Source organism: Triturus cristatus, chromosome 3_2 (assembly GCF_964204655.1).
Source record: "Triturus cristatus chromosome 3_2, aTriCri1.1, whole genome shotgun sequence".
NCBI classification, from domain to species: Eukaryota; Metazoa; Chordata; class Amphibia; order Caudata; family Salamandridae; genus Triturus; species Triturus cristatus.
In genome coordinates, this window is record NC_140584.1 from 823,044,166 (window position 1) to 823,069,248 (window position 25,083).

At 42.2% G+C, this 25,083-nt stretch overlaps 1 protein-coding gene across 1 annotated transcript in view; it reads left to right on the forward strand.

Annotated features, from left to right (window-relative positions):
* Positions 1–25,083, forward strand: part of ORC2 (origin recognition complex subunit 2) — a 286,663-nt gene that overhangs the window by 15,259 nt on the left and 246,321 nt on the right. Inside the window, exon 3 of the mRNA XM_085649029.1 lies at positions 18,410–18,556. Within this exon, the coding sequence (XP_085505155.1) occupies positions 18,410–18,556 (147 nt within the window). The remainder of the gene's footprint in view (positions 1–18,409; positions 18,557–25,083) is intronic.

Here is a 25,083-nt window from a genome sequence, read left to right on the forward strand (position 1 = left end):
CTACAGCCCGAACCGCTGAACGGAATGACACCAGATTTGGCAAAGAGGTAGTCCTCAGTTCAGACTCGTGCCTTTTGCATAAATGGTGTGAATCTGTTCAGTAGTTACTGAGAAAATTAAGGTAAAAAAGTTAGTGATATCTATGGCCGCGGAGGATCTGCGTACCGTACACGCACCATAAGCGCACCCTCCCCGAACCAAGCGCGCAGCCTCCCGATCGTGCGCTGGATGCTAATTGGCTGTCGAGTGTCTCTCTACATTCGAAACCAGGAACTGTTGGCGGCCATTTTCTGCCTTGGTAGAAGCGAGGCTGAAGAAGCAAGGGGAATAAGTGTGTAAAACATATAAAGGGGGCAGAGTGGAAATACTCTGACCCTCTAGAGGTGCTTAGGGGGTCCCAGAAGGACCCCCTGGGGCCCCCTTAAAAAAAAAAAAAACGGCAAAATGCGCGCACGGTGTGCGCATCCTAACGTGTTGGGTGCACGGATTCTCACGCATCGGGTGCGCGGATCCACGGCAATGTTTTTTGAAAAAAGACAAGGAATTATTGGTTGTATGACTACTTTCTACACTGAAAGGTAGGGTGTATATTTCTGTTTTTTAAAGGTATGACTCTTATTGGTTAACAAAAACAGATTGTAAGGAACATTATATATGATAAGCTGATATGTTGAAAAGTCAAGCACACTTCCTGTCTTGTTCAGTAATATTGTGGGCTGAACTTGTAACCTGTGAGCTCAGTGCAGTGTTCCATGACCTGTTTCTATGGTAACAGGCAGAAGGCAGATTGGGGGAAGGGTTGAAATGTATTTCAGTTGGAAAGGGTTGAAATGTTTAACCAATAGAAATGTGTGTTTGCTTTTGAGTTTATGTGTGAAGGATTGTGATTTGATGTTTACATGTATAGAAAATGAAAGGGAAACTTTTCCATTCTTTGTTTTTGCTGAGAGGTGAACAGTGCAGAGATTCTGTAAAAGAAAATATGGTGAGTGATTGATATACTTCTTAATCTACAAAAGAACTTGAAAGATGAGTTATTTAATTGTGAGGGAATGTATGTAGACTATTTTGATTTTAATCAGACTAATGTATTTCTCCTGCCAAAGTGTAGGGAGTACTTTTTTTCTCTACAATGTGTGTGCATGTAGAAACCATTCTGTGATAAGCATTTGTGTTTTTCATGTGTTTGTAGACAGATAACTGTGCTGTTTTTATATTTTGGTAGAATTAGAAACCAGTCATTGTTTATGAATTTGTGAAATGAGTTATGTTATGTTTCTATACTAAAATGTAGTACTACTTCTAGATGAAGAAATGTGTTTTGGTATAGTGCAAGTGATAGTGTTGTTTGTCTAGAATCACACAGTGAGTCTGTGTGCATTTGGGAACCACTGTGAGAGAAGCATTTTGTAACATTGTGTATTTGCTGACAGATAACTGTTTTTACTTGTCATGTTGTGAAGTTTTAGTAGCATTAGAAGACATTTATGGTTTATGATTTGATTAAATGAGTCAGGCTTTGACAGAAAAGTGCAGTCCTGAAATATGTAGATTGTGTGCAGTTCCCTTACCACTTGCACTGTAGTGAATGAGTTTTGGTAAACTCCTAGGGATAGTGGTGCTTGTCTAGAATCACACTGTGAGTCTGTGTGCATTTGGGAACCACTGTGAGAGAAGCGTTTGGTAACATCGTGTATTTGCTGACAGATAACTTTTTTAAAACCTATCATGTTGTGAAGTTTTAGTAGCATTAGAATCCAGTCTTTGCTTATGCTTTGATTAAATGAGTCATGCTTTGACACTGATGTGCTGTACTGAAATATGTAGATTGTGTGCAGTACCATTAACTCTTCCAAACTAGTGAATGAGTTTTGGTAAACTCCTAGGATAGTGTTGCTTGTCTAAAATCACACTGTGAGTCTGTGTGCATTTGGGTAAGGATTGTGAGAGAAGCATTTGGTAACATTGTGTATTTGCTGACAGATAACTGTTTTAAAACCAGTCATGTTGTCAAGTTTTAGTAGCATTAGAAGCTAGTCTTTGCTTATGCTTTGATTAAATGAGTCAGGCGTTGACACAAAAGTGCAGTCCTGAAATATGAAGATTGTGTGCAGTTCTCTTACCACTTCCACAGTAGTGAATGATTTTTGGTAAACTCCTGGGTATAGTGGTTGTTGTCTAGAATCACACTGTGAGTGTGTGTGCATTTGGGAACCACTGTGAGAGAAGCATTTGGTAACATCGTGTATTTGCTGACAGATAACTATTTTAAAACCTGTCATGTTGTCAAGTTTTAGTAGCATTAGAAGCTAGTCATTGCTTATGCGTTGATTAAATGAGTCAGGCATTGACACTAAAGTGCAGTCGTGAAATATGTAGATTGTGTGCAGTTCCCTTACCACTTCCACTGTAGTGAATGAGTTTTGGTAAGCTGCTAGGGATAGTGTTGTTTGTCTAGAATCACACTGTGAGTCTGTGTGCATTTGGGAACCACTGTGAGAGAAGTGTTTGGTAACATCGTGTATTTGCTGACAGATAACTGTTTTAAAACCGGTCATGTTGTCAAGTTTTAGTAGCATTAGAAGCTAGTCTTTGCTTATGCATTGATAACACGAGTCAGGGTTTGACACTAAGGTGCAGTACCATGTACTATTCTGTTCACTGTGGCAGAACTGAAAATTTAAAAGTTTTACCTAAGCACTGTCCTAGAAGTAGTCTGATTATTTAGTCAGTTTCTAAGTACCAAATAGATTGCTTCAAATGTCTATGCAGTATGCATGTAGTGTTCTAACATACTATACACTTGTCTTTTACACCTTCAATTCCCTAGTCAGTATCCATACACTTCCAGGAAACATCCTGTCACTTCCTTTGCAGTCCTCTAGAGACCCATTCAACAGCATGTACTAATCCATTCACTGTGCCAAAACCCAAACACTTATAAATTCACCAAGACACTCTCTTTCCAGTACTCTAATGATTCAGTCACTGCCTAAGTATTCATGCACTGAGCCAGGTCTTAGCACATGGACTTCTTCAAACCCCTTTCTACTATGCATGCAGTCCTCTAACCACCTACACACTTGTCTTTCACACCTTCAATTTCCTAGTCAGTATCCGTTCACTTCCAGCAAACACCCTGTCACTGCCGTTGCACTCCTCTAGTGACCCATTCAGCATCATGTACTAATCCATTCACTACACCAAACCCTAATAAATTCACCCAGGCACTCTCCTTGCAGTACTCTAATCATTCAGTCAGTACCCAAGTACTCATCCAGTGACCCAGGCCTTAGTATATGGACTGCTTCAAACCCTTATCCACTATGCATGCAGTCCTCTAACCACGTACACAATTGTCTTTCACACCTTCAATTCCCTAGTCAGTATCCATACACTTCCAGGAAATACCCTGTCACTCCCTTTGCAGTCCTCTAGTGACCCATTCAGCACCATGTACTAATCCATTCACTGTGCTAAAACCCGAACACTTATAAATTCACCAAGATACTATCTTTGCAGTATTCTAATCATTCAGTCAGTGCCTAAGTATTCATACACTGAGCCAGGCCTTAGCACATGGACTGCTTCAAACCCCTATGCACTATGCATGCAGTCTTCTAACCACCTAGACACTTGTCTTTCACATTTTCAATTTCCTAGTCAGTATTATCCATACAGTCCATCACTTGTCACTGCCTTTGCACTCCTCTAGTGACCCATTCAGTACCAAGTACTAATCCATTCCCTGTGCGAAAAGCCTAGCACTTATAAATTCACCTAGGCACTCTCCTTGCTGTACTCTAATCATTCAGTCAGTACCCAAGTAGTCATGCAGTGAGCCAGGCCTTAGCACATGGACTGCTTTAAATGCCTATGCAGTATGGATGCAGTCCTCTAATCACCTACACAGTTGTGTTTCACACCTTCTATTCCCTAGTTAGTATTCATACTCTTCTAGCAAACACCCTGTCACTCACCCAGTGTGTCTCCTTATAGTACTGTAACCATTTAGTCAGTTAGCATGTAGTCTTTTAGTGAGGTAGGCTTTAGGGCATGAACTGCTTCAAAGTAGTATGCACTATGCATGTAGTGTTTTAACGATCGTCACACTTGTGGTTCAGGGCTATAGTTTCTTAGTCAGTTTTTATATAAAATGTTTTTTTACAGTAATGGAATAGTATAAATTTGAAAGTTATTAATATACATTTATTTGTGATTCTTTTTTACAGATACAGAACAGGAGGTTTCTCATCTGTTTGCACTCTTCTCGTGCAAGATTGTTTGGATGAAGGGTCCTTAGGTGTTTCATCATACTTGCTGTGCCGCACGAGTATTTTTTGTTAGGATCCCCTCGTAACAGAACTCTTTGGCAAATCTTGCGAGTGACGAAGGTGGCATTGGTCTTTGTTTGCCCCTTGGGAAAAGTAAAAAATGTCCTCACCACTGAAGAAAAACGTTGTGGGCGTGGTGCCTTCTGCAAAAATTTTTCCTCAGATTCGGTAAATATTTTAAAGCGGCAACAGTTACAGTTTTTGTAAGTTAAACTTATAAAATTTTGTTAGCTGTATGCATTTTATATACCTGTGATTTGTTTCTTGTGGTACTTTGTTGAGAATACCATGTTGGTTTTTTGTTAACAATCTTTCTGATTTTCCAGGTCTGTCGTCGATATCCATGATCCCCACAGGAGTGTTCCGCCTTGTTGTTTTGTATTATTGTTGTTACATTTTGTTTATCAGTTTATTGTTCATATATATGTTAATAAAAAAAGAAAGTTTGAAAATAGTTTATCGTTTATATATTTATTATTATCAAAAATAAAGTTAAAAAAAAAATTAATAACGTTTTTGGTTGTTCTCTTAACTGCTGTGTGACTCTTTCTTGTTCTTATTACTGTTATTTGATGGAGTCCACCATGGTATTAAATTTTGGGGCACTTATCGCTGGAATACTGGTGATATCTGCAGTTTGCACCAACTTCTGAATAGTGTGTTAGATTTATCTCAACTTTACTTACGTTAAAGTGCTGATAATGAAATGGAGAGTAGCCGTTCCCGTGCAAAAAGACACGAGGTGCACCTTTCCGATTTATTCTAAATACTAAAATCCTGTATTGAATTGCACTGAGGTATTGGCTGCACTTACAGTGTACACACAAAATCTATTAAGAAATCTCATTGTATTTATATTGATTGGGAATAGTGCGTCAGGTGCTGGATCTTGACGAGATACATTGCTCAGTTCGTATATTGTTCTGCACACGAAAAAAATCACATCACAACTTTCACACCAATTGCAATGCGAAACAAATTCCGGCGATAAGACACGTTAGCACCAGGGATTTTACACCTGCTTTCTGCTGGTGTTAAGCAGGACAACTACCTGCACCATGAAAGGGAAGACAGCCAAGAGCCACACTAGAACACCCACAGGTGCCATAGAGTCAATGAGCATGATACAGGGATACCCATGAGGGCCAGAAGACTCATCTCAACAACACCAGGACCTCCAATGCCCCCCAAACCCACATCTTAGTAAGTGTGTCCCTGTGGTCATTGACTTAGCATGATAGGCACGAGCCCTGCAACATCACAGTGCGCTGTCACCTCAGTGTTGGCAGTGAGCCTGCATGTGTAGCTACGTACGCATCCTCCTGCATGCACAACTGGCGTGTGCTGGTCTGGGGTTCACAGGTCAGTGCAGGGGTGTGCCTATCCGGCAAGGGGAACGGGGTGTCTCGGACATGTCCGTGTACAGGAAGTGCGGTAAGTGTGTCTCTGTGTTCTGGTGTGGCCTGCTACAAGAGCCGCAGCAGTCTGTTGTAAAGTGGCATGCACCACCTCCAAACGGCACTGTGATGTTGTAGTTGGAATGTAGCAGGACATGCGCAAATAGGCATTACAATGGTGTGCCGTACGAGTGCACGAGATACAACAGCACACCGTACAAAAGTGTGGGGGCTCGTGGGAGGGAGGAGCAGCCGTTTGGCAACATAACACACAGTGAACTCGACCATGTGCCACATGCTGGGCATCTCATCCATGATGACCACGGTCGCAGACATCCCACAACACCAACGACTGGCCTTTGTACACATCCTGTATGAATGCAGCATGGTTTTCACTTCTATGATCGTTCAGTGGTGTGATGTTGGCGGGTTGTGTGACTTGTGCTCCTTGTTGGTGTGTTTCATTTGGCCATTGTTAGTCTATATGTGTGTTGTACTTAATTGTGCATGTGTGCCACTCTGCCCATCTCCCCCCTCCCCCCACTCCCTGCTTCTTCCTCTTCCTAGTGCTGTTGTGTCTATAATTTTGTTGCTGCACACATAAATACATGTAAAGAATAAATTAGAATAGTTCCTTGATTCTTTTAGGTTTCAAAACTTCTCTATTGGTTTCTTTTTAATTTTCCATATGAACCGTTTTTGTAATAATCAACAACACATAGAAGTCAGAAGTGCAACGTATTCTATCAACACACTTTCTAGAACATTCTACAACACGTGCAGGTTAAAAGTTCATCAAGTTTTTTAAAACGTAACGATATTTTTTTGTAACATTTTCTTGAACATTTAACGACACGTGCAGGTTAAAAGTTCACGATTGTTTTAAGTTCGAACAGTGCCTTCCAAATGCAAGTAGCAGGTGTGGTTGAGCTGAGCAAATTTTATCCTATGATATGTACTCCACGTTGAAACTGCTTTTTCTTAACCAATCACAAAGATGCTTTTCCACAAAACTAATGTGCACCCTACTTTTTAAAAAGAATGCTTTTCATGATATCTTTAGAGATAAGTTATAGATAGGAATTGGCATTTAAAAAACCATTGAAATTCACTGAAAAAACCATAGGTTTCAGGCACGTTATAGTTAGGAATTCGCATTTAAAAAACCTTAGAAATTCACTGAAAAAACCATAGGTTTCAGGGGCGTTATAGTTAGCTGGACATTTCCCTCGTACAAAACCCTAGAAATTCCCCTGTTATAGTTAGTTCAGCTAACTATAACTCGCGCCCCCGCAATGCACTGCTGATGATGTCACATATTACATCACTCATGACATGGTCAGTGACATCACTGATGACATCTCAAATGACATCACTGATGACATCACTGATGACGTCATCCATGTGATAAATTAGTGCATCTTCTCACACCCTAATATAACCTTTGATACACCGACTCAAAATTTCAGACGGCCATTTTGAAAACCATAGATACTCCAATACGAATAACTACATACCCACTCATTAACTCTTAGGTCTACATACACCTCCACTCACTCACCTGTACAGTCACTCATTCTTACAGTCACTCCGTACAAGACTATCATATGCATTTATACACCTACATAGACACTCACACACCACCAATCATCCATAGAGGTACTCTCACACCTAGTCAGTCATGCAAATAATTAATCACACTCCCATTTACTCACCTACGCAGTTATACACACTCAAGTTCACTTACTCATAAAAATAGTACCACATTCTTACGCTCTTATACCAGCGTTTTTCAACCGCTGTTCCGCGGCACACTAGTGAGCCGCGAGATGTTGCCTGGTGTGCCGTGGGAAAACGTGGGAAAAATGGAAACATTCCCAACATTTAAAAAAAAAAAATAATAATTTCCCCCACTAGGCCGGGCGGCGGGCACTGGACTGTATCCTGGGTATGGGGGGGGTGGGGTTTTTGGCGCTCCTCAGATGTCTGGGCTGTGATTGGTCCAGACTCCAGCCTGGACCTATCACAGAGCAGTATCTTCGGACTTCCTTCCCGCCCGAGCGCAGTGTGCGCAGCAGCGGAGAGAAGAAGACGTCGCGTCACCAGGAGGACCGGAGCAGGAGGACTGACGGACGGAGACCAGGACTCGGCGGGAGTCGGCACTGAGAGACCGCATCCGGATCCAGACCAGGCCGCAGGTATTTAATGTTTAATTTCCTCCTATCCAGAGTATTCTTATGCTAGTTTGTACAACAGTAATCAATTGGTGGTGCACTGTATCGTTTGGTGGTATACCGGGGCGTATGGCTGAGGCCGGGGGGAGCACTTGTGGTCAGGGTGCAAAATCTGTCACCTAATAGTGTTTCTTGTGTAACTGTATGGTATGCTGTTGTAAACCTTAAATAAAGTTTTAAAAATTCAAGTGCGTCCTCCGCTGCTGTCCCACATTCACAAAGGCCCTATCACTGACGATGCTGTTTCTCTTTAGCTTTATGGCAGACGAGCAATTTGAGAATATGGTAATGGGTTACAAACAATATTATGACGGGAAACTATTGATCCAAAAAGGCCTGCAGTATTATTAAAAACGACTTAATCTATATAGAATTTATAGAGATCACCGTTAACCCATGCACACGCAGCTGTCAACCAAACTATTTCCAAGTCTATAAATAAAACTAAATGACAATTGATACGACAGATTCGATGTTAATGTGGTTATGGCGTAAAGGGGGGGCGTAGATCGTGCCGAAAACGTGATGAAACACAGGATGTGTCTGTGGTGACTGTACAAAATCAAGTGCATGCATACACTGCCGTTTTTTGAAGTCAGTAATATGAGGAGCGTGATCGGTTCTGTGGTAAGTGCGGCGGTGTGCCAAACGTAATGGTGAACTTCGCTAAATCAAGACCGTGATCGTAAAAAAGTGCCGGGTGCATGCTTGTGTTTATTTGATTCCTATTCAAGAGAATTACTTTATATATAGTCAATATATAGGCACAGAGTTAAATTTAACATTTTCTAATGGTGGTGTGCCTCGTGATTTTTTTCATGAAACAAGTGTGCCTTTGCCCAAAAAAGGTTGAAAAACACTGTCTTATACAACCATTGATACAAGCACACGCTCATCCATACAGCCACTCTCACAATCACACACTCTGACATATACCCTCTTATATACTCTTACACGCATACATACTGCCTTTCACATACGTAGTTAGTCACACATGTACCACTGCGATATACATTCAATCCCTAACACACCCATACATACAGTCACTCAACCATACAGTTCATCACAGATGCACTCTTAAAATCATGCACCCATAGAATCACCCACTCACACATCTATGCAGAGTCACACACACCCTACCCACACAAACACTCAGGCACCCATACAGATACTCAGACAACCAATCAATAACCCATATAGACACTCATATAGCTATTTACAAAACCATGCAGCCACTTGTACACCTACACACACACATACAGACATTCACACAGTTTAGTCACTAGTCTGCAGTAAGATACATTTAATGACTCACTTATAAAGTCAGTCAAGCACCTAGAAAATTATCCATTCACACACTTGTACACCCACTCATTCTTCCACAGGCCTTTCACTATAAATATATAAAACATATTTAAACTTTACAGAAACACACACATATATATATATATATATATATATATATATATCTATCAAAACACTTTGCCCAATTGAAAAGAAGCCGCAGGCACGAAGTTCCGTCCAATTTTATTGACAGCCTGCGACAGGGTAAGGTTAACAGGTACATTCCGTGATAAAGCCAAACGCGTTTCAGGATTTTCTCCCTTCTTCAGTGGCTGTGAATGCGTGCAATCAGCAGTGTCCACGCACTTAATTTAACAAAACCTACCCCAGTGGGCGTGGCCGCTAGGCCTCTTGGATCTTGTAGTGCTGGTAAGTACATGCTCATGTGAGTCCGCTGCATTGCCGCACCATTAATACAAATAATTCAGTCCCAAGTGGGTGAATGTACTCTGTCACCATCACCTGCTCCGCTTTCCCGCTGCCAAATGTGAACTTGTGTAGAAGCCCGAGCAGACTTCCACACCTGCCTCCATAACGTCAGCATCATCCCAACGCCGACGCCGGCCCGCGTTTCAGCAGTGGGCTTCTCTCCTTTAGCGACTAGGCGACATCGCATATTTCAAAACACTTTGCCCAATTGAAAAGAAGCCGCAGGCACGAAGTTCCGTCCAATTTTATTGACAGCCTGCGACAGGGTAAGGTTAACAGGTACATTCCGTGATAAAGCCAAACGCGTTTCAGGATTTTCTCCCTTCTTCAGTGGCTGTGAAAGCGTGCAATCAGCAGTGTCCACGCACTTAATTTAACAAAACCTACCCCAGTGGGCGTGGCCGCTAGGCCTCTTGGATCTTGTAGTGCTGGTAAGTACATGCTCATGTGAGTCCGCTGCATTGCCGCACCATTAATACAAATAATTCAGTCCCAAGTGGGTGAATGTACTCTGTCACCATCACCTGCTCCGCTTTCCCGCTGCCAAATGTGAACTTGTGTAGAAGCCCGAGCAGACTTCCACACCTGCCTCCATAACGTCAGCATCATCCCAACGCCGACGCCGGCCCGCGTTTCAGCAGTGGGCTTCTCTCCTTTAGCGACTAGGCGACATCGCATATTTCAAAACACTTTGCCCAGCTTTCACAGCCACTGAAGAAGGGAGAAAATCCTGAAACGCGTTTGGCTTTATCACGGAATGTACCTGTTAACCTTACCCTGTCGCAGGCTGTCAATAAAATTGGACGGAACTTCGTGCCTGCGGCTTCTTTTCAATTGGGCAAAGTGTTTTGATATATATATATATATATATATATATATATATATATATATATATATATATATATATATATATATATATATATTATCTACTGGCGGTCGCCAGTAGATAGTTATAGTTAGGACCCTGTTTCCATAGGAAATCCGCAACATTCTATTTGGAATAACTTTGGCGCCGGTCGACAAATCCTCGCGAAATTTTCAAAATAGGTGGGGCGCTACGCTCCGCTCCTACCCTAAAAGTCTCGGTGGGATTCGTCAAGCGGGGGCTGAGAAAAAAGGGGGGTCCCAAAACGCGTTTTTCCCATGCATTTTTCCATAGGACCTTTAGACACAGCTACAGCCCGAACGGCTGAACAGAGTTACTTGAAATTTGGCAGAGAGGTAGTCCTCAGGTCAAGGAAGTGCCTTTTGTAGGTTTGGTGTAAATCTGTTCAGTAGATCCTGAGAAAATAGCATTTAAATCAATATATATATCTGAGCCAGCTTACGGTGCGCTTACGGTAAGCTTACCGTACGCGTACGGTGCCGTGCGCGATCGCGATTCTGATTGGCTGTTAGATCTAAGTAAACATTCAAATCGGTCGAAACCAGGAAACGGCGGCCGCCATTTTCTCTCTCGCACTCTGAGTGAGGCAGCAAAAACAAAGGCAAAAAACATCTAAAGGGGCAATGTATTCAGTTCCTAACCACCTAGCATTGATGACGGTGTCCCCAAAGAACCCCCATGGGCAAAAATTCAATTTTTTTTTTTTGAAAAATCGCCGATTAAGCTTACCATACGCCTACGGTAAAAATTAATTAAAAAAAAAAAACTATCCACACTATCCCCACCCCGTGTGTAAAAGGTGCCCTTAGGGCACCTTTAGTGCATGGCTTTTAGATCATAAATGAAAATATAAATGATTACCTTTCACAACGAAGCGCATAATATGTCCTCCATATGCGCACGGTGCGCGAAGCGCATCGTGCGTACATGGCCCATCCCGCGTAACGTGGGCATGCGGTGCGCAAAGCGCACCGCGTGCTCACTGTGCGCGCACCGTGCGTGCACGGAACGAACTGCGTTAACTGGGCGCGCACGCCACGAATGGCGTAAAGTAACTTAGCATTTAAAAAACCGTACAAATTCCCTGAAAAAACCATAGGTTTCACACACGTTATAGTTAGGAATTAGCATTTAAAAAACCTTGCAAATTCACTGAAAAAACCATAGGTTTCACACATGTTATAGTTAGCGGAAATTTTAATCATAAAAAACCATTGAAATTCCCCCATTATAGTTAGTGCAGGCAACTATAACTCACGCAACCGCAATCCTCTGCTGATGCTAATACTGTATTTAGACACTTATTTGCCCATGTCTTCTTTCATTAAATTTTAGCTATACATATATTACAAATATTTTTTTTTCATAAAGACACATATGTCATCAGCAGAGGATTGCGGTTGCGTGAGTTATAGTTGCCTGCACTAACTATAACGGGGGAATTTCAATGGTTTTTTATGATTAAAATTTCCGCTAACTATAACATGTGTGAAACCTATGGTTTTTTCAGTGAATATATATATATGTATATATATATATATATATATATATATATATATATATATTCCATCAAATAGAAGCACTCAACAGGTCCCCTTAGGGCTTCTTCCACTCCCATTGTTTAGAATGCTATCCCATTGTTTAGAATGCTATCCGCAACAATTCAAACAAAGCTCTGTCAGCATGGACATTTCACGTGGAGTCAAACAAGATATTATGAACTTAGTAAGTCTTTAATAGATGTATTCTGCCACATTTGGCACAAAGTCCATAATGCATTTCACCTTACTTGATCCATGCTGGCGAGGTAGAGCTTACAGTGAACAGGAGCAGTTCCACTTACAATTATTTGGTTTCCCTCGTTCTGCCACAAAAATAGCATATCAGAGAGGGCAGATCCAGGAAAGCGCATGTAACTACGCTTTACATTTTGTAATGGTGAGTAAGTGTCACCTTGATCTGCCCCCTCTTCTCGGCCCATGGCGGTTCCCTCAGTAAATAATCTGTTTTCACCAAAGCCACATTGAAACTGCCGAACACTAATGAACGGGTGCCTCCCATGCGTGCAAGTGGCTGCACGAATTAAAAATTGTCCTTCAAATAAGCACTCAACAGCTTCCCGATTAATCCATTTTATTCAGTTGAAGTGACAGATGCGTTTCAACAACAATATGTCTTTCTCAATATATGTCTGTGTGTGTGTGTGTGTGTGTATATATATATATATGTGTGTGTGTGCAGCTGCTGAATCACGGTGACCAATCAGACTCCACTTGCCTGACTATAAGATGGCAGCCAAGCTACCAACCCTTACCTAGCCTACCATCCTCGCCATCTCCACTCGGCCGTCTCTGGGCTCAAAACCCTGATCTTCACTCATCCGGCGGAGCCCGAACCACATGGCTGATTCCCAGTGGAGCTGCACCGACAGCTATAGGGAGATTGGCTCTGGCACACCACTATGGCCGTCACCTACCCAGCGGACTTCGGACAAATGTTCTCGTCGCTTTCTCCGCTGTTGTTTTCTTCCTATTGGCCCTTTGCTCCTTTGGCCCTGGACAAGTATCTCAGCTTTGACGCCTATTTGTAGGGAATGAAGCGTTCCACCGGCTATGGAGACCTAGCTTTTTTACCATTGCCCGGTGGAGCTACCTTGTTGGCTATAGAGGAGATGGGTTGCGGACTACCCCCTCGGCCGTCACCTACCCAGCCGGACATTGGGCACACTTTCCTTTGTCTCTCCACCGTATCCCCTCCCTGTTACCCTTTTACTTTACCCCCTCACCCTTCTACTGTCACGGTCTCCCAGTTCTCCTCAGGATCAGGGCGATGCTCAAAGGGGTCCCCCTCCAGACATCCCCACACTCTGATGCAAGATAACAAGAGTGTAGAGGCTATCAGGTGAGGGAAGGATAGGGTAGGGCCAGCGGGGGAAGGGACACCTGAAAAACAAAGGACTTGCAATTAGGCATATACAGACTAGCTACTCTCAAAAGGTCTTGCTAGGTCCTCCTCATACCTGCCAAACGTGTCCCTGCAAATATTTCCTCTAGCGCCATCCAGTCCCCTCTCTGGGACTGCTGCGCCGGCACCTGTGCCAAAACCAACAAGTGCAAGACAATTAACTCAAGCCGACCTGACCAGTCATTCCCAACCGAGCTCCGCTCTCCCAGGTCCACATACGTACCCCCTCGTACCCCCACTCTCTTGTAATCAGAAACTGAGGAAGGAAGGAGTAGTGCACAGAACGAAATCGAGATAACCCTTATCGTCAGGGCTCTTCTGTTTGGCAGAATAGGAATCACTGTCTAAATTAACACGGCTAGTTCCAATGTCAGCCCCGCTTTTGGAAGTCTTGTACCCTTTTTGTGTGGGGGCCCGGCTCCACCTCATTGGCTGCCAGAGGGCCGCTTTAAAGAAGAAACAAAAACAACAAAGGTACGAACTACTTGGCCGGCTCCACCCACATGGCTGCCCGATGGCCGTAGCTCGTAATCCAGCGTGAATAATGCTTTCCACACCAAAGTCAAAAGAGGCACTTGCCTGCCGATGGAGGCGGGGTCAGCGCACTGCAGCGCAGGCAGCGGGGTTTCGGTGCACTGAGAATACACCGGCCTCACCTCGCTTGCTCCGTCCCAAGGTTCAACGCGTCGACCCGACCACCTCGGCTTCGCCCTCTTCGGAATTCCTGCCGCTCTACCACGGCTGTCCCAGGAACGGATCCGCCTCTCCCCGAGGCTCTCTTCCCAACACTCGAAGAGCAGAGGAACGCACAGCCGCTCGGATGCTTGCGGCTGCTGCTAGGATTCAGAATCACACACAACGTCTTCCCGCGTTGTTCGTGGTAATAACTTCTTTCGCCCCTCCCCTTGACTGGGGTTGCTGGGACGTGTAGTCCATGGACTTTCACCTCGCATCTAGGTAGGCGCCCTGGTCGTGCAAACCCTGACATCTACGCACCACTAATCAACAGATGTAACTTGTAACTTATGTATTTTTTTGTAACAATGTTTTTTATATAACCGATGTAACTTTCCTCATGTAAAGCACTCTGATATCTCCGGGTCTAGTCAGCACTATATAAAACTCAAGTAAATAAAAGTAAGTATGTGTGTGTGTGTATATATATATATATATTACCTACTGGCGGTCGCCAGTAGGTAGTTATAGTTAGGACCACGTTTCCATAGGAAATCCGCAACATTCTATTTTGAATAACTTTGGCGCCGGTCGACGAATACTCGCGAATTTTTCAAAATAGGTGGGGCGCTACGCTCCGCTCCTACCCTGAAAGTCTCGGGGGGATTCGTCAAGCTGGGGCTGAGATAAAAGGGGGGTCCCAAAACGCGTTTTTCCCATGCATTTTTCCATAGGACCTTTAGACAGGGCTACAGCCCGAACGGCTGAACAGAATTACTTGAAATTTGGCAGAGAGGTAGTCCTCAGGTCAAGGAAGTGCCTTTTGTAGGTTTGGTGTAAATCTGTTCAGTAGATTCTGAGAAAATAGCCTTTAAATCAATATATATATCTGAGCCAGCTTACGGTGCGCTTACGGTACGCTTACCGTACGCGTACGGTGGCGTGCGCGAGTGCGATTCTGATTGGCTCTTAGATCTTAGTAAACATTCAAATCGGCCGAAACCAGGAAGCGGCGGCCGCCATTTTCTCTCTCGCACTGAGAGAGATGATGAAAATACAAAGCACAAAAACATGTAAAGGGGCTGTTTAGACAGCTCCCACACACATAGCCAAGGTGGGGGGGTCCCCAAAGATCCCCCAAGGCCAAAAACGGATTTTTTTCTTTTTCGCTAATTTCGCCGATTACGCTTACCGTACACGTCCGGTAAAAAATTATATAAAAAAAAAAATTATCCACACTCTCCCCACCCCGTGTGCAATTGGTGGCCGTAGGCCACCAATTGTGCATGGCTTAAATGCGAAGAGAAAAACTATAATATTAAAAAAAAAAATATAAAAATAAAAAATTATCCACACTCTGTCCACCCCGTGTGCAAATGGTGCCCGAAGGGCACCATTTGTGCATGGCTTATAAAAATTACGAAAAATTAAAATATTACCTTTCAAAACGAAGTGCATCATATGTCCTCCATGTGCGCACGGTGCGCGAAGCGCATCGTGCGTACATGGCCCATCTAGCGTAACGTGGGCACGCGGTGCGCGTAGCGCACCGCGTGCCCACCGTGCGTGCACGGCACTAACTGCGTAAAGTGGGCGCGCGGTGCGCGAAGCGCACCGCGTGCTTACCGTGCGCGCACGGAACGCGTTAAGTGGGCGCGCACGCCACGAATGGCGTAAAGTAACTTAGCATTTAAAAAACCGTACAAATTCACTGAAAAAACCATAGGTTTCACACACGTTATAGTTAGGAATTAGCATTTAAAAAACCTTGCAAATTCACTGAAAAAACCATAGGTTTCACACATGTTATAGTTAGCGGAAATTTTACTGATAAAAAACCAATGAAATTCCCCCGTTATAGTTAGTGCCGGCAACTATAACTCACGCGACCGCAATCTTCTGCTGATGACATATGTGTCTTTATGAAAAAAAAATATTTGTAATATATGTATAGCTAAAAATGTATGGAAGAAGACATGGGCAAATAAGTGTCTAAATACAGTATTAGCATCAGCAGAGGATTGCGGTCGCGTGAGTTATAGTTGCCTGCACTAACTATAACGGGGGAATTTCATTGGTTTTTTATCAGTAAAATTTCCGCTAACTATAACATGTGTGAAACCTATGGTTTTTTCAGTGAATATATATATATATATATATATATATATATATATATATATATATATATATATATATATATATATATATATATATATATATATATATATATATATATATATATATATATAATTTTCACATCCTCGGGTACCGGGACACAGAGCGGCGGTGCAAAGCAGGGTCCGAGGGAGTCCTGTATAGATTCCAGTTCCACCAAGTGTATCGCATACACGTATGCACTCCTTCCCCAATGATACACAAACAGCGTCTTTTGTAAATCCCAAGATTTAATTCAGTGCATGAAAGCCAAATAAATACCCAACGCGTTTCGACGACCGTATCGTCTTGGTCACGGGTAACCGACTGTTTACCATTCAACAGTTTAAATACATAAAAAAAAAGAGAAACAAACAAACATCGGAGCTGCGTTCAAAACATCAACAGCAAAAGCGGATAGCAGTTTGTATCTATCACTATCCAGCTACATGGCGGCCATCTTAGAACGGTAAATGAAGACCAAACATAATGGTACCCTGATCTGATTATGCGATAAAGTAATGCATACAGAGGAAAGAAAACCCTTGTTGCTTAACAAAATTCGAGCAAGTGCATGAATTCAAAACATGATCAATGTTACTTATATTGTGGCTGCTCCCCAACAACCGTTACTCTTATAGAAATTTACTTTCAATAAAGTTTTGCAATAAAGTTTTCTTCATTTTTTGAATATCTTCTTCTCACACTTAAGTACCAAATTAATATATCTCAAGTGAGAACAGATTAGGCATCTCAGTCAAAAAATTAATGTAATGTTTCATTACATTAAATCTCTTTTCTCAAAATTAAACCCAAGTGGGTAAAAAAAATATTTTCAAAAGATTAGTGAAAAAATTAAATTAATGGAAAGAGGAACATTTCTAATCCCAAACATGATAAAAGGATAAATGAGCATGATAAACAAAATCTAGGAAAAGTACTACGCCCAAGTGGGCCTTAAATAAATTTCATTGCTTCTATTCCTGACTCATTATTCTTGATAGTAGCCTCTTTCCTCCTTCTATATTCACAATTAAAGTAATGGGTATTCTCAATCGATCTTCTTCTTGGACCACCTGGACATCACAAAATAGAAATAGCAAAACAGACATAGCTGTCAATCCATAAAATGCTTCCACATCATAACTGCATAGCACCGATGTTAATAAAGGATCGTGACAGAATCCACCCAAAGAGAAAAGAACAGAGCCAACCCATACGTGCAACCACTTATATCTTAAATTCCTCATAAATATATGAGGTTATTTTTAGCTTTAGCATAATAAAAGGTATGGCAAAACGAGGAAGGGAATACAGATATGACAGTAAGATTCAGAGCATTAACAAAGAAGCTGGAAACAGGTTGTTTGTTTCTCTTTTTTTTATGTATTTAAACTGTTGAATGGTAAACAGTCGGTTACCCGTGACCAAGACGATACGGTCGTCGAAACGCGTTGGGTATTTATTTGGCTTTCATGCACTGAATTAAATCTTGGGATTTACAAAAGACGCTGTTTGTGTATCATTGGGGAAGGAGTGCATACGTGTATGCGATACACTTGGTGGAACTGGAATATATATATATATATATATATATATATATATATATATATATATATATATATATATAATCTCCATATTATTTGAAGGTGCTTTAATTCATTTCTTTGGAAAGGATAAAAATAATGTTGCAATAAATGTACATTTTACATTTTATTTTCATGTATGCAAGTAAATTGGTCTGCGGTTAAACAAAGCAGGTGTCTAGAAAAAAAAGTTTGTATTAACAAGTGTGCATAATAATAAGAGGTATTTGTCTATTGTGGAGATTCGTCAGCATTTTTCTCAGACATTTGCCACTTTGTAACACTCTGTGGAAGCAATGGCCATTTGCTGTATATTGATTAGTACGTATTGCTCTCTTTTAAATTATTTGTGGGTTTTGAAACGGAGAAGCAAATCAGGTGGAAAATGTATCTTTTTTTGTTGTAGGTGGTAAGGCGCGGAAGGCTGAAAGTAAGTCTGGAATCATCAACGTGAAGACATTTCTAAAGAAGGAGCAAGCCACCTCGGAAGGTGACGGTGAAGATATCCTGAGAGAGCAGGACTATGTGGATGTTTTGGGGACTGACGTTCAAGGTAACAAGGAGTAGTACAGAATTACGATTTTACTTTTGAGCAAAGGGATCTGAAATAAGGAAGGCACTCATTTGTTACAAAACCAGCAGGCAGCTACCTTGTTAACCCAGGATAGGAGCACAACCTTATCATCAACTATGCTAAGGTTTGAGCCTTTCTGGAGTTCCTTTGCACTTCATGTTACTGTTGTGTATGAGGTGGTCTTGGATGCAAAGAGGTTCACTTGGCATATTTCTTTTATAGACTTCAAACAATTAAAAGGTCATATGCAAAACTAGATGGCTGGCACACTTCTGTAAAAGTACCCCAGCCGGTGGATGGATGGTGGGCAGGGGCCAAGGCTGGATTTGTCCATACCACCTGTGTAACAGGAGATGTGTAGTATGTGGTCAGGGCAATCAACTTCCCTCCTCGGGGAATGGAAGAGTAGTACGCTGGAAAAACATGCTTTACCACCCCCTACATTATGATAAGCAGAAAGTTAAATAGAAAATGAACATAAAAGAATTCCTGGTCAGACATTACTTACTTCTGTGTTTTTAAAGCCGAATGCTCTCCTTAGCAGCTTTGTGAGTCCTTGACAAAGAACACCGCTTCATAAACAATCATTGTCAAAGCCAATAGGTATGGATTTAAGGTGATCGTGCATGAAACTGCATCTGTGTATTCCTGCATTTCCATACTTACTACAATAAAGCAGTGGTCAATTTGTAAAAAAAAAAAATTAAATAAGTGCCGGGACTCTTCTCAGGAGGCAGCTGGCACGAGCCCATTACTCCTGTTAGGGCTGCCTAAAAGAGAACTAACTGCTAACCATGATCAATCATTGTCAAAGCCAATAGGTATGGATTTAAGGTGATAGTGCATGAAACTGCATCTGTGTATTCCTGCATTTCCATACTTACTACAATAAAGCAGTGGTCAATTTGTAAAAAAAAAATAATTAAATAAGTGCCGGGGCTCTTCTCAGGAGGCAGCTGGCACGAGCCCATTACTCCTGTTAGGGCTGCCTAAAAGAGAACTAACTGCTAACCATGAATGTGGAAAGAGGATGTGGCGTAATGGCCAGCGCTGCAGACGTCCGAGCTGGGGAACCAGGTTCAAGTCTCTGCCTGCTCAACATTCTGCGATTCTGGGCGAATCACCTAATCTCCCCATGAATTCATATGTCCTTAATTGGTGCTCAAGAAAAGCACTGGTGTTGATGATTACGTGCCAGTGGTGAGCACCAGAAACCACCGGCTCAAATTAAGCATTGCAATTAAGGCATATCTGTTGGCTTTGCTCTGTAGGGAAGCAGGCAGCATTGTCCTTGCGGAGGCCGCTGTATCATGTTCAAACAATGTCTTTGGGGGCAGCCGATGGTGCCCTGGAGGGGGCAGAAAATGGTATTCTGGGGCAGTGTACCATAAGTGTCCCCTGAGGTGCCGCACAATGTCTCGTGGGGGGATAGGCAGTGTACGATCTTGTGAATGGTAGTGTGACCTGAGCAAATTAACTGAATCTTTGGGAAATGGGGCTGAAGATGGTGTCCTGTGGGCAGTGTTTGGTGTCGTGGAATGGGGAAGTACACCGTCTGTGTATCCTGGAGTACAGTACACTCTTGCATGGAGTCATTGAGTTGGGGTAGTGGATGGCAGCCTCGAAAAACAAATTTAAAAAGGAGCGTTTTCTGTACATAATGCATGCATGGGATAAATAATTTGTGGCTTGATTCAATGCACTTTTGAGATGTAATGTCATCTCTCATGCTTTACAGCAGACACATTCCAAAGAAGGCAGAATGGTACACCAAACAGTCAACAGCATGAGGCGAGAGAGGAATACTCCTGTGGGCGGAGCCAAAGCTTCACTCTACGTCTATTTTAAAGAATTCCTATAACAGGTCTCGCAGAAAGCTACACTGTCAAGACTCTGTAGAGAGATCCAGGATTTTTTGTTTTCATGTGTTTATGACTGAGGGTCTTTAACTGAGATATTCCTTTACACATAATTAAATCTTCTCTTTTGTGCAACATGTCACATCTTTGCTTTAGTTAGGTTTAGTTCAGAATGAGCTAACCAAATAGGAGATAACATTTTGTGCCACAAGAATCTATCTTTTATTCTTACTTCTGTTTTTTTCAGGGCAATTTAGATGGTACAAGAGCTTAACAGTCATATCAAAGATTACAGTTTCATCATGGTGCCTCATTTTAGCAGTCATGGAAACTTCATATGAAGTCATTCATTAATTTTGTGGTGATATTTAGAAATAAAATGATTTGCCCTAAATTGTTCTTTCACTGTCTCTCGCCCAAAGCTGGTTCTAAGACTTGAGCTCATAAAGAGCGCATTCAGTTCTCCATTATGGGATAATCATTGACCAAAATGACCATTGAGTATGTATAGCAAGGAAACAATTCTGTGCTGTTGCCTTCACTTTCTTTATCTCTGCCTTAAAAGATCAAATAAAATAGAGGAAACTGATAGGTGCGTAACTTTGAAAGGGAAACCTAAACAGAACTAGAAAGAAAGTAAAGACCTTCATGATCACCTTGGGAAGAAAGGAAGGATGGTTCCTGAGTGAGGCCTTGCTTCTGAGGATTATTGCCCAGAACTCTTTAGATCACAAACTTTTAATCCCATTATCTCTGTCAATTAGTGAATGAGTTGCAGTTTTCTGAAAATGAAACCGTAGGCAGACAAAAATGTGTGGTTGGATCCCAGTGTTGGCCTGAACTGCCCAAATTCACCTTCTGCTGGCGATAACAATTTGTTTCCTGTGAGATTGTGAATCACTTGGGGATCCTACTGAACTCTGTTTGAGTCCTAATATTAAAGATGTAGTGGAGAACAGCTTTTGTTTCATTGCTGACCCATGAGGAGGATTTCCTATATGTTGAATTTTACACGTGCAGCTTAGCCAGTTGTGGCACTGCCACATCTGGGTTTGACTATGCCAAAAGTACCTAACTCGGTCTATCTCTGTACGTATTAGATGAACACCTTTGATTCAACAGTGCCATCTCTAGGACAATGGTACACCCAAAATCACTTGGACCATGTAATCCCCTGCACTGGTGTCCTCTATAAGAGGGTGATTTTAGATCCAATATTAGGGTCCATTAGGCAGTTCACAAAGAAGGTATGCCAATTCATCAAAAGAATTGTATTTTCGGTGTCTCCCTTCGAATCCTCCATTGTGGACACCTTTGACTCTCTATTGTCCTAAAAGTGAGTGAGTCAAGTGCTTTCAGTGGGCATTCTCAGATCTGCCAGCAACTGCTTTATTTGTGCCATTTGTATAGAGCTCTTTTACCAAGATAGGTGTTTGGATGCTTACAAAAAACTTATAGCATAGACTAGGTTACATTTTTAAAGGTATGGGTTAGATAATCGCTCAGTACATGAAATAGCGGTAAAGAGAGCAACCGAAGTTCAGTTCCATAATTTGGGGCAAATTAACCTACTCAAGAAGGGCAGTTTGAACACCTGAAGTTTATGAATTAGTTAAATACATCTCTTTCCATCAGGGCATATAGTATTTGTCATTTATAACGCTGATTGTATTCTGGTTGTAACCTTTCCCTACCACACACCTAAAAGGTTAAGGCTTGACTGTGTTAATGTTAACTAGCGCGATCTGTACAGCCTCTTTTTAGGCTGAGCCTGCAGGCAGCGCGCATGCACTGTTGCTATGGAGACGACCTATTGTATTAAAAAAAAAAAATACATAAAGGCTTTTAGCCCACCTATTACTTACCATTCATTGCCATCCTTATCACTCTTCTTTGCCGTTTTCTAATTCTGCAGTGCGTGTGAATTGTCACTTCTTGCGCCCCTTACTAGCGGCATGGACCAATACAGATTGATGTCCCTAAATTAGTGTTTATCCGTTGCTTGCAAGGTGATTGAGGCACTATTTCTTTTTTTTTGTTGGCATCTTTATATAATGTGACCCCTGACCCGAAAGTATCGGGTCTTTTTACATGAGCACCGGTGACATTATACAAGGACATTATACAAGGACACATTCATTTTTTAGGCACAGGGAGATTAAGTGATTTGCGCAGGATCACAGGATGTTGAGTCGACACCAACACTCAAACCTGGTTTATTTTCTGGTGGGATTATTATACAAATTCCATCTAAATGTAGCTAAATACTTTGGGCACATGAAACATTCACAGCTGCACACGTTTGGTTTGCATGGACAGTAAATGTGAACGTGTGAAATGTGCACATTAAAAACTGAAAAGTTGCTAGTCGAAGTTGAAATATTCAACCATTAGTATTCAGATGTTCGAGGCATGTGTGCTGTAGAAACACATGCTTTGCATACTCCTGCCATCTTGTTTTGGGTCCGGATGTGTGTAAGTTGTTTTTCTTCGAAAAAGTCTTGTCCAGTAACGAGGTCCTTTCGGTGATAATATGCAAGGGACATCGCCTCCATTGTTAGATTGTTTTCTTTCCGCCATCGGGTTCGGATGTGGTTTGCGGTGCTCCATTTCGAAACCATCCTTCAGGTTTCCCTCGGTGCGCAATCCACTGTACCCTTGACGGTATTGTTATTGTACGCGTTTTCTCTATTCTACGTGTATCGAATGGATCGGGAAACTTACCATCTTCGGTCGAAGACATCGTGGGCGGCCTTCGGGCCTAGCTGAGTCAGTTGACTTCTATTCCGTTCCATGCTAGCCAGCCTTCTGCCGATGGAAAGGACTCCGTTTCAATTTTGTCCTTGGTGCCCCAACAAGTACCCTTGCACCGACCTGCATAAAGTCAGCTACTTGTGCCTCTCACCGAAGCACGAAAAGGAAGAAGATTGTGAGGCTTATCCTTCGTTCCGATTGAAAAAGACTCTGCTGGATCATAGGGCTCGAAGAGACATGCAACAACAAAACATACAACATACTCTGGATATCTTCGGAGAAGAATCCTAACACGAAGAGGTCGAAGTGCCGGCAGAGGAGGGAGTCTTCTCTATCCCAGAATCCGATTCCTAGCTGGAAATCAAGTTGAGTCCGAAGATGTTCCACCAGGACAGGGTACCGTAAGTACTAAAGCCCCTTTAACTCTTAAACTCTCTTCAGCCAAACAAAAGGATTCTGGACCACCTCTGCCTTCAGGCCATGGTCTGCGACAATGTTTCCAATGCCTCGCCTTCGGGCCCGGCACTGAAACAACCAGTCAACCCTCCGACTCAGGACCGAGTCGGAAAAAGCCGCCTTCAGAACCAAAACCTTCCACTTCGAAAGATAAGTCTGGTTCGGAACTGAAACCTTCCACTCCAAAGAAAAAAAAAAAGACAAGTCCGCGTCGGCACCGAAATCAATAGATGTCCTTCCAAAGCCTCCAGAACCGATCCTAGAACTTATGAAGGAAAAGCTAGACCCTAAATAAAATAAAATGTACGTCAATCCAGAGACTGGACATATTTTGACAAAAATACCTTCCAAATGGAAAGTTAGCTCAGAGGACACTAGCTATAAAATTCCTCTCAAGAAAAAAAGACATAGCTACAAGCCATCTTTACCCTAATCCTCAATCCCCTCCACCATCTTCACCACGTCCACCATTGCCAGACTCAGACCCTTTACACATAACACCTCAGGGGTCTCCACATACACAACCTGATATAGGGGATGATGATCACAATGACAATAGTCATTTACCAGCAAACTCATAGGATGACTATAATATTGATCCACCCATGGAAAATGACCCGGATTTATATCCTGGGAAGCTATCACCTCCAGATGATAATGTAGATTGTCAAGAGCTGATTTCAAGAGCAGCAGCTTACCATGGGGTTATATTATACAAAGAGTCTTTAGAAGAAGACATTTTATTTGAGACACTAGGTTCTACACATAGGACAAGTCAGAGTCTACCAATGTTAAAAGGCATGATGAGACAAGCCAATGACATCTATAACGACCCTGTTCGTGGCCGCATATTAACACCTAGGGTTGACAAAACATACAAACCTCCACCATATGATCCCATTTTTATTAAGGGGCAGTTGCCTTTAGACTCCCTAGTAGTCTCAAATGCTCGTAAGAGAGCAAATTCACAAATTTCTGCAAATGCACCTCCCCCAGACAATGAATCTAAATTGATAGATGCATCCAGTAAGAGAGTAGATGCTCAAGCCACTAACCACTGGCGTATTGCCAACATGCAGGGCCTACTAGCTAGGTATGATAGAGCCCACTGGGACAAAATGGAAGACCTAATTCAACACCTCCCAGAGGAGCATAAGAAAAAAGGAATTAGTACATGTAGGTAAACTCATATCTAATTCCTCTATAAGATGTGCTTTAGATGCTGCTGTAACTGCAGCAAGGGGAATTAACACCAGCATTCTCCTACGACAACATGCATGGCTTAGAATTTCAGGTTTTAAACCAGACGTTCAGCGTTCTGTTCTGAATACTCCTTTTAACGAACAGCACCTTTATGGGCCTCAAGTAGATGAGGCCCTAGAAAAAATGAAAAAAGACAGACGTGGTAAAGTCTGTGGGAGCGCTTCCGTCCCCATC